Genomic DNA, 10,758 nt, shown 5'->3' with positions numbered 1-10,758 from the left:
TCTTCATCCTGTGGCTGAGATTATAAATAGCCTATGCCTCTTTGGCGTAGATCGATCGTTGTGCTAGTATAAAGAGACTACCATTACTCTCCAGATTTTTCCCTTTTTTTTTTTCTCCATTTCTACCATCGAACATTGTTTTTATTTTCCCTGGAATATTGACATCACGTGCCAATTCAGCCCTTCGATTTTGTCCAAATTGTCTTCATTTTTGGAACATGCAAATGCAGATGGAATGGAGCTGTACATCAATATTTGGCATTCTCAGGCTGTCACGCATTCTGACTGCTCGAATTGTTGCCTCGATTAATCGATTCTGACACGTATAGAGATGTTACACGAGAATCGATGCGCATCGAATTACATGGAATATCATATTCCCGATTAATCATCGAAATTCAAATGGAAAAAGCCATTGGAATTGCGTATCTGCATTTGCATGGGGTGAAAAAAATCCATGACTGTCAACTATGCTCTCAGCGAAATCGATTTTCACCGTATAATCCCTCGCTTAACAATGGATTTTTGCACGGGGTACATGCGAGAATGCTGTGTGGTAAAAAAAAAAATTTCCACCGAAGTTGATAGGAATTTAATCTGAAGTTGAACGCGATCGCCGGTCGCTGAATAATAAAAACTTCTGTCGTACCCGCCGTGTACCTTCATAAGTTGTGAACAGTTTTCCGGTACTCGGGAGATTTTTGTTTTTCATCTTTGGGGAGGGATAATGAGGGAGGAGCATATTTTGGCCAGGGAGAAGACATTCCATAAGAAAAGAAGTGAAAAATTGCTGTTGTTCTTATGTGGAAGTTATTTTTGCTAAAATAGGGATGAAAATAGATATGAAACATATTTCATATTTTTTTAATATAGATGATGCCAGTGGAAAATATTTTTTATCGACTTTAGAAAATAGGAAATATTAAAAATATAAAGTGCTCATGAATTTTAAAATTTGAAAAAATCTCAGCTTTGATTAAGGAAGAAAAATAAAGAGGAATACTAAAGTTCTTATGCCATTTCCTGGTACTCCAGAAGAACTTAATTTCAATAGCTTAAAAATATTTGCTGTGTGACATAAATAAAAAGATACCGAAATGCGTAATACATGTCCTTCAGGAATTATTTTTCCTCTTGCCATTAAATTTATATTTACGTTCGACAGCTTCCTAGTTAATAAAATTGACTATGTCATCCCTACCTGTTCCTCAATACTTATTTTTTTAGTTAACAATTAGCTGAAACAATTATATCTATCACAAATCAAACAATAAAAATTGGGTTTGAAATTCTTTTCACCCATGAGACTTCAATTCAACACCTCGAATATGCATAATAATATTTTTTTAATTAATTAGCCAATCGGATTCTTTTTGACAGAGTTTTTAGTGACAAAATTTTTCATCATGAACACCTTTGCAGTACTGTGTATGCCGAGTAAGACGTTTTGAGGAGCTGAAAAAAATTATTTCGTTAGAACAATTTTCCTATAAATACATACTGATCTTTGTCACGAATAAAATAATTTAAATATTAATAGAATTTCATCGCTAATGCACTAGGTACACTCATTAAATTTTCCCATAATTATATGTACGTACAGCGCAGAAAGAATCTAAAGACAGAGTGATGATGAATCCACTGACAAATCTAACGGGCCTCAAAGTCCGAAGCATCATCAGTAGAAGATATTTCTTCATACGATTTCCCAAAAGGTACCATTTGGTACCGCAGATTCCATCTATCATGCTCTGGCACTGAAATCACGTGATCAACAATTTTATCTAGAAGATTGATCTCTCTGTAGCAATTGTTATAACTAATTCAAACTAATGATTAATTTTAATCGGGTGAGGGATCAGTTTTTCCCGAGATTAATGAGAAGTTCCATTTAATATGACGCCTAGACGAATTGTTTAAACATGAAATTGATGAATTCCGATGGTTCTTTGGGTTTAGTTTACGGATTTAAATATGTTAATGGGGGAAGGTCATTGCTATCTGCGGAAATTATCTAGTTATTGTACTTGGATGGTGGCTTCATTCCCAGCAGCACAAAACATGAAGATTTGCATGAGCATACATGAGAGGTACATGAAGAGAGCTAAAAATTTTGGTGAAAATAATGGCATCTTGGAAATAAGTAGCACACTGACGCATATTATAATCGAACTCGCTGCATATTGCACCAAGATAACACTCGTGAAGATAGAATTAATTTTTTTTGCCATTCTGCAATAAAATATTCGGAATATAGCGCATTGGGAGGTAAAAATTGTTCTGCTGAAAAATTATACATTCCACGTGACAATATTAATACAAAAAAATTTAATACGCCTCACAAGACTTAAACATTTGTCTGAATTATCAGAAATATCGCGAGAATGACTCGGGCGGTTGACAGGAAAAAATCCAATTTTTTCCCACAAATACTTTTTCCAGCGCAATTAATTTTCCTCCCGATGCACAAACGGAGAGGAAAAGCTCGAATATATTGAACCTAAAAATTGTGAGAGCCATTACTTGAATATATCACGATGATATTTGATGCACTCAACGAGATGATTTTCCGAAAGTATCGAAACATCTGTCGATTTTTCCTTCGAGTGTTCCTCGTCCTTGAAATAAGTAATGACTGGGTGCAATCTGCACTTCAAAATATTGAACTGGGCGCATATTTGCAGAATAAATCCAGGAACAATAGTGTCAAATCCAATATTGACGTTGGCACCAATGATAACACTGAGCAATTGTTGACAATAAGTGAGCCAGTACACTCTGGGTCCCGAGTAATCGTAAGGTATCCATGCCTTGTACGGAAGTACCCCAAAAGGTATTTCTTGAAAGAACGTAAAGATGGACATGGACCATACGGTTATTTCTGTGGCCACACCATAAAATGAGGTGAGAAATCTTCACAGAAAATTATAACAATCAACGATTTGCTAAACTGTTCCCATGAAAAATATAGAGATAGATCAGGGTGGGAATATCAATAACAATTTCTTCGTTAAAAAAATCTAGGAAAAAAAAATTTTAATAAAAAAAATTCCTCTCAGCCAGGCTCTCTTCAAATTAATCAATTAATTGCGATCTTAATTAATTAATTAATTACTTTTACCCAGCGAAATGGTTCCCTGAAATTGGGTGAACTTTTCCGTCGCGTAATTTATCTGGATGCACTGACGTTCATTTTTCAACGCCGATAATTAATTCAATTATTAATTATTTTATTTTAAGCATTTTCTTACCTGACCTGGCCATCATACTCATCCTGAATATCCTGTTCTTTCGAATTCATCGCTTTATGCGGATATCTCTCAAGAGCAACCGTAATATCTTTAATGTCCGATCGCTTCACGAGAATTATAAGAATTTTGGCACATACGGCTGTCATCGATAGCAGCATGAAACAACTGTCAGAAAATTCCTCGACATCGTCGGTCGTGATTAGCAGATTAATCAGTTCTGATAATGTGAACCAATATACAAGAGCCACAATGTAAATGGTGTAGAGCGAGTAAAACCGAGACCGCCAGCTCTTGGGCTTCAAATGAAGTGGAGGCCAGATACCGAAGTATTGAAAGCACAGAAAACTCTGCTGTAGTAGTACCATGTCAACCCCTCGACTGCAGTTGCAGGAATAGGATGACAATGTCCAGTGCCGTCTTCACCCGGTTTATTTAATATTCTAAACGCAGGACAGTTTTTCAACCACCTGACTATATCCCACGTATTTTTTTTCAACCCCTTTTGTGTTGCTGTTGAAATTATCCGCTCTTCCGGTCGTAAGTCGAAATGGTAACGATATAACAAGTGGCAGGCCATCACTTATAGATTGTTGCTATTTCACAAAAGGGAAAATTGGTTCTGGGGACATTAGGGGGGTGAATACTTCGTATGAAACCGAAGAATTTTATATTCAATATCGATTGATCGATTGATGAGGCTCCGAGGAACAGAAAATTATTACCGGACGAACCGAGGGGGTGGGATACTTCCTTTAGAGTGGGGACATTTCAAATGAGCTATCGATAACTGATTTTCGACGAGGGGAAAAGACAGTCATGTCTTTGCAATCCCTTCGGAAGTTTTCTATTTATTTTTGAGAAAATGATTTTATACTCAAATTTGCGCTAATATTTCTACAATTCCCCAACTTCAACTGGTCTCGTTAAATGTAATATAAAATAGAAGAATTCGAGTATTCACATCTGTGAAAACGAGAATGGATCAAAAACAAAATGTGAGAAGCTGAAAGACCCGCCAGGACGAAAAAACATTGACGGGAAAAAGCGGCAAGTGTGAATGAAAAAAAAAATAATAATAATAAAAGAAATGGGTGGTAAGAGAGAGAAAGAGTGAAGCCAGGATGAGTCCCTCTTGAATTCACTGGAGCTCAACTAACGCCGCTTTTACCTCAAATACTTGGTGAAGTTGGAATGACTTTTTTTCGACGTTATTAAGCACAAAACCCTCATTCCTCGGAAGGGGATCAATACCCCGGAATGCAGGAAGACAATCATTAATTATTCGCTAAATATATCGTGGTATAATCCATTAATTATCAGCGGCCCAACGGGCCATTGGATTCGGGGAAAAACTGTCTTTTAAAAATACCCGGGGTATTTAATTAAATAAAAGACTGTTTAAAATTATTTTCAAGAGGGACAATGTCCATGATTAAATTCCACAATTAAGTAATTTGCAATCCAACACAGGATGCGGGTAAAGGAATTTCTCATGAATTTAATATCACATAAAATTGGCGATGGTAACCACGGCCTCTTCCACTGGGAGAATTTTCCTTCCTTTTATTTTCCAAGTTTTACTTTCAATTTGATCCTTATTCCAGCCGCCACATACGGTGGAGCTGTCTCCCACTCCCTGGATACTCATTTATGCGGTTTTCATCCAACTACCTTCATAAATAATTCATCCTACAAATACTTTAATTACGTTCAGACCATGGACACTAGGCGAAGCTCCTAAATAATGTTGAACTATGCAGGGGTAGTTTGTTGCGTCGTCTTGGGGGTGTATGTATGTATTACCACCGGGTGCTTCACGTCTTTCTTCGTTATCGTTTATACTCCCTCTGGTGTTGTGACTTTGTTTTTGTTTTTTACCTTCAGTACTTTATCTTGAGCTCCTCGGCCCACTTGTTCTCGTGGAATTTTCAACTTCTCGTGAGGTTTTCGGGTATATTTCATCAAATACCGGGTCGCACTTGACTTTCTGACACTCGAGAGCGGATATTTATCACTGATAAATAGGTCACCCTGGGGGGGGAGGGAGTCCCGGAAGTTTGGCGGGGAAATTTCGGTAATTTACTGTACACTTGGAATTTTTTCCCAATTTTATCGCTTCAAAAAATTGTTCTTTTGATTTTTAAAAAATTAATCGACAGTTTCAAGCTTTAAAAGTCTTGGGATTAATTCCCACATAATTCCGAGGAATTCCCTCAGTTCAACGCTGAAATCAATCGATTATTTCCATTTTATCCCACTTTCTATATAAAAATAGTGTGAAGAGGTTTTCGTTCGTAAATTCCGTAAAATTCTCGTGAATTCATGCAATGAAGTTGTCCCTTTCCCCGACCCCGGTAATTGCCGAAGCGAGTGAATCCAACAATTCGCAGTGTGCATTAGCAACAACAGTGAATGAAAATTTAAAATAACTTCCGTTACAGAAAATAAACAAAAGACCAAACGTCCGGAGGAATTTTCTCAACTCTCTCCAGCAGTACTCAACTAGCAACCCCACGGAGATGCATTCCCTGCATCTACTGTAATTTATTGTACGAGTAACAGCGGGTGAAATTAGTCCTCCTTTTACTCCTACACGAGTGCTATTTATCCGCCTATCACCACCCCTGGATTCTCACGCTGTGGCTTCTAATGTCTTAGGTTACGCTGAGAAAACCCCACAAATGACTTCATTACATTCGCTGAATCCTTAATCCTGGACTTCTTGCTCACTATCCTCGGATAAAACAATGGAATACCGCATTAACAAATGTTATATTTAACTATTTCAAATGGGAGAAGCAATTTCAAAGCTAATTTAATTTTTTTTCCTCTGAATTTTAAAAAAAGTTGATTACTTTCCATTTTTCCATTAAAAGCCCATTAATTTACTGCTAATGATAATTTTTTTCGTCATTAATTTCAATAACAATTAACAGAATTATGAGAATAAGTCGAGCTGTTTATTATCCGTTGGAATTGTTTCTTATGATTATTTTTCAAAAATTTTCTCCTCCTCCTTTTGTTTCTCTTCTCTTCATTGTTTGAAAATCCTTTTGTTTAAATTATTTGGACTTTTGCTTTGGTCGAGGTTAATACAATTATTACCTACTCTCTTTGGAAGAAACATTGACCACTCTGGTGAGTGTAAACCTCTCCCAAAAGGACATGCTCGATTTGTCACACGGGGAAAACCACTGCCCCATGGCGAGTACTTAGTTCACTCAGCTCGTGATACTATAGAAGAGGCACAAGTAAAACGCATATATCCCGATTGTGGGTAATTGACCGCAATGAGCGTAGACCATTAACCGAGAATCGCCTCGCGACCGCACGCACAGTAGATTCTGTTCGTATGTGTATGTGCACGTTTAGCACATTTCTGACAGGGAGCTAATGGCTTTCAACTTTTGCTGCACGTTATCTGCTGGTGTGAATAGTTCGCTACTCGCTGAGATAAAAATGTGATTGAAATGTAATAATGAGCGATCGGGGGGATTAATCGTCCGCTATCAACCCCCAGCATTGGAAATACTCTGGGGAGAAACGCGAATTTCTCGTGTCATTTTACGGGGAGAAATTATCGATAAAAATTCAGGAACAGGAAAATTCAAGTAATTAAATTTGGTCTTTTGTTAAGGAACTTTGAAAAAATGAGTCGAATGGTTGCTATCACATTAGGACTGTCGTTATCACCAAGCGATGATTATAAATAATTTATCTGACGATTGAGACCTAAAAAAAATATTAAAAAATCGTTGAATGCAATAATTTCCTGCACAATTTCCTGAGATTCTCGTTCTCTCCCTCGAGACCACTCGGAGATAAACATTCAATAAAAATAACGTATTTTTCCGTTCCGTAATTTACTACCCCATTTTCTCCAAAATATTACGAAAGATTTCCAGTCACTTTGGTAATCGATAAGCGAGCTTGCATTCCATAATTTTTTTTCCGTGCGTGAAAAGAATACTGACAATATTCCCGTACTATCCCCGATCTGGGAAAATGTAATATCCCCTAAAATCCCAGATCTACGAGGGTGAAAATAGTGTCGGTAAAGTTTCATCTATTATTACCAACTGGGCTCAGTGAACCCGAGCACAATAGCAAAACATATTGGCGTCCAATCCCATCGGAATAACCAAAGGGTCAGTGGTGTTCACGAATTCTTACGTGTTACAGTCACCGGTTCGTCCACCCCCCCCCCATCCAACCCCTAGTGATCCCAGTCCGTTGCATCATCTCATTCCCGGTTATATCTGATGCAGCAGGCGGGTATGTGTTTGCAGGGCCCGAGATGCCTTCAAAGGAATCACTAGGACGAGGTGGGCTTAACGGTGGCGTCTGGTGGTCCAGCCATCCACCCCCTTTCTGGACAATAGCTGATAAATAGCCAGAGTTAAGCCGGATCGTAGAATCCTCGAGCCTATATCCAATGTCTCCTAAAACCCTTCCAACTGAACTCATCCCGATTATCTTGAATTTACGACATACCGACGTCACGGATTTTCTCAACGCCCAGTGAAAATCGTCTCATACATATCTGTCTTGATTTTTTGTTATGGTGAATGATTATGGTCATTGTCATGGGCTCACGCAAAAAGGGGGATTAATTACGTGAGCTTCGTGGCTTGATTAATCATCTTGGTGGATGTAAATTCTGATAATGTCCGGGAATATAATGACTAATGTTATATTAAATATATAACACATATATATAATTCCATATATATCTCTTCAATTCAATTATTATTAAATAAAAAAATTCATCGTGAATTATTTGATGGGAATGACACTGATTTCAATCAGCGTTTCCTTCGGCCTTTAATTTATTTATAGAAGTTTCTTATTGGAAAAATTCAGTGAAATTCGGTTCATTCAATTGAATATCAATATTTCCTTCGCGATTGAAAAATCCCGGGAAAAAATCTCTCCTCCGAAAATTCTTCAATCAAACATAATTCTCAAAAATGAAAATCATCAGCCATTGGTCGACCTCAACACATAATACATCCACCGAAGATTTATACTACAGTATACCATAGACAGGATGCTAATCTACATCTCAGCTGGGGGTTTGTGCAGCTGCTTTACGATTCAGAGACACGTCCCTACCCGCCTACGGTATTCAGCCTTTTGTCTATATCCCCCAGCATTGTCTTGAAGGACCTCGGCCTGTTCCCCAGTACCTTGAATGCAGGTACTTACTATCAACCTGCCAAGTGATTTCTCCAACTGTTCTCGGTATCGCGTTATTTTTCATCGCATCTCGGTAATCCATTGAAGCGACTTAATCCGCGGTTTTGCCGGAATAATCATCAGTGAATGGTATGGTGAAATTGTTGAAGAAACATGGCGAATGCCACTTCAAAGCCAAATGTTGAACGGTTCGTTCGTCGAGGAATCCAAGCCACGTTCTCACCCAGACGAGGGCCTCCACCGAACGGCTTTCTCGGTGCATTATTAATGCCTCTGGTCGATAGTTTCCCAGCACTCGCCTGCACCTGACATGTACAAATGTTCTCAGCTATGTCATTAGTCCGCGTATACTACTGACAGATAAAGTATTGTCCAGTTATGGGTATAGAGGGTGTACCACTGGATAATGCTTGAAAATGCAGAACGTCTTGGAGAAGGAGTCGTATACGACTCCCAGGAGATTCTCTCGCGTTGGAGATTTCAGGGCTTTCAGTTTTGCAAATTCTCCACGAGCAATGGGGGACCTTGAAAAATTCAACTGTCTGCGGTATCGCGTCCAATATTCTAGTCAAATATCATTGATTTAATGCATAAAATATGGCACTTCACAAGGGTGAAACAATTTATTTTATCCCGGGTGAATGAATTTTTTGGAAAAAAAAATTGTGCATGGAAAATTTCATTAGGTTGGAGGCTATCGGCTGAGGTGCGAACACGGGCGAAGGGCTGAACGTTTTATTCTGGATGAAGGGATGCAAAAATAGAGAGTGGTAACTGCAAAGCCTGATTAAACTCTTTTACCTCGCTCTTCGTTTCATTTTCACGCTGTTAACCTTTACCATAGTCAATTTATTTGCACACGTCGTGATAAAAAAATTCCAGGAATATTGGGACGTTGGGGGAAACAGAAGGTCTTCAAAGTTTTTATGAAGTCTGACTAAATTTTTTTTGCGATGGATAGACGTGTGGGGGAGGAGCATTTTCAATCTCCCTATCGACATGAGGAAATCACTAATTTTTTTGTGTTACAAAAATGATGTTAAATCAATAGATAAATTGAACAATAGAAATAAATATTTAATTCAATCAACTAATTTCGCTAACCACTGATAATTCGAGAGCAACAAGTCAGAGCTGATTTTACCCCTAAAAATCCCCAGAACAGTCTGCGTAAAATTTCACAAAAATCCCACCGCGTGACTGTCACTGTCATTCCAAGAATTGTCATTATCATTGTTATATTCCAACTCCACCGACATTATCCGGTTTCTCCAGGCACCACTGGATTCTGTCACGCATCACAGGGATAACTTGCGTGTGCCAGTCTTCCGTTTTCTTTCCTCTCCAGGGTGGGTTGCCTCAGTGTGGGGGAAATAGCCCTCTTGAGGTGATAAACTTTTATGAATTACACGCCCTGAGTCTGTAAGCTCTATCTCACCGAGCGAATAACTCTGACTGCAGTCAGACGTGTTCCCGAGGTCGTACATTTTTTTTTCTTCTCCCACTCTTCTCTCTTTCATCTCATCGTCAAGAATAGAGAAAAGAAACGCTGTCAAGATACGTGACTTCATTCACTAGTTTTCTTTGCCCAGCACTTTTGAAAGGCTTCAAGGAAAATACAAGTGCAAAGGAAATCTAATCACACTTTTCAACCCCTCTTGACGGGGTTATTACAGAAATAGGTATGATACTGGGAATACGTGACTGCATTGTTGAATTTTCACCACGAGTGAGGGATTGTAATTTTTAATTAACTCTATATCCCGTCATCACCATAATTAATTGACCCTTTATATGTCCGATCACCTGACCCCCCATACATATCATATTATTTTATTTTCTAAATGATTTCCGAACACACCAAAGTTCTCAAATCATATTCATTGCGTTTAATTATCATAATTTCAATTTTAAATATTGTTAAATAATTATTAATCCAAAAGATACACTATAAATCTATAAATGGAGTATAATAATACGAAAGTATATAATACACTCAATTTTTTAATCGTCCGAAAACACCAGTATTAGGTAATTAATTACGTAATTAATTTTGAAACTCGTCTCTCCCTCCACCGGCTGATATTGTGGCGGCTTTATTTGATATAGTGTATAGTAAACAGTATTGAGTTGCACAGGCAATAGTATGACACTACAATGGGGACTAACTGGATCACTCAGATGGGCCACCCACCGTAACGTCGAGTAGTTCGGGGATGAGGTACGATCACCTCGGGAAATCTCACGATTAGCTCGCACCGTGCAACACGGGGGATGGCTACAGGGATACATAGTGCATTCTATGTCC

General features: G+C 38.2%; 1 protein-coding gene across 2 annotated transcripts; it reads right to left on the bottom strand.

Annotated features, from left to right (window-relative positions):
* Nucleotides 1–430: 430 nt before the first annotated feature.
* On the bottom strand, nt 431–5,589 carry LOC135170277 (odorant receptor 46a-like). Of its 2 annotated transcripts, none has more exons than XM_064135960.1 (5): nt 3,252–5,589; nt 2,524–2,913; nt 2,028–2,232; nt 1,598–1,757; nt 431–1,455 (listed from the first exon to the last, which is right to left on the bottom strand). In XM_064135960.1, exons 1-5 carry the CDS (start codon nt 3,614–3,616, stop codon nt 1,355–1,357), a joined length of 1,221 nt encoding a protein of 406 aa, XP_063992030.1. In that variant the 5' UTR covers nt 3,617–5,589; the 3' UTR covers nt 431–1,354. The 2 variants fall into 2 exon arrangements, with proteins under 2 accessions (XP_063992030.1, XP_063992031.1); XM_064135961.1 differs by having other exon boundaries at nt 1,602–1,757.
* Nucleotides 5,590–10,758: the final 5,169 nt, after the last annotated feature.

Source organism: Diachasmimorpha longicaudata, chromosome 16 (assembly GCF_034640455.1).
Source record: "Diachasmimorpha longicaudata isolate KC_UGA_2023 chromosome 16, iyDiaLong2, whole genome shotgun sequence".
Taxonomy (NCBI): domain Eukaryota; kingdom Metazoa; phylum Arthropoda; class Insecta; order Hymenoptera; family Braconidae; genus Diachasmimorpha; species Diachasmimorpha longicaudata.
The sequence above is the reverse complement of the archived record's forward strand: the minus strand, read 5'-3'. Positions and strand labels throughout refer to the sequence as shown.

Bases quoted from the DNA above. Each gene is read 5' to 3' on its own strand.
- LOC135170277 (XM_064135960.1), bottom strand. From the start codon at position 3,616: ATGGTACTACTACAGCAGAGTTTTCTGTGCTTTCAATACTTCGGTATC. The intron at 2,914-3,251 runs GTAAGAAAATGC...TTTTCTGTGAAG, and splicing joins GAGTATGATGGCCAGGTCAG to ATTTCTCACCTCATTTTATG. The intron at 2,233-2,523 runs GTAATGGCTCTC...ATTTTATTGCAG, and splicing joins TATCATCGTGATATATTCAA to AATGGCAAAAAAAATTAATT.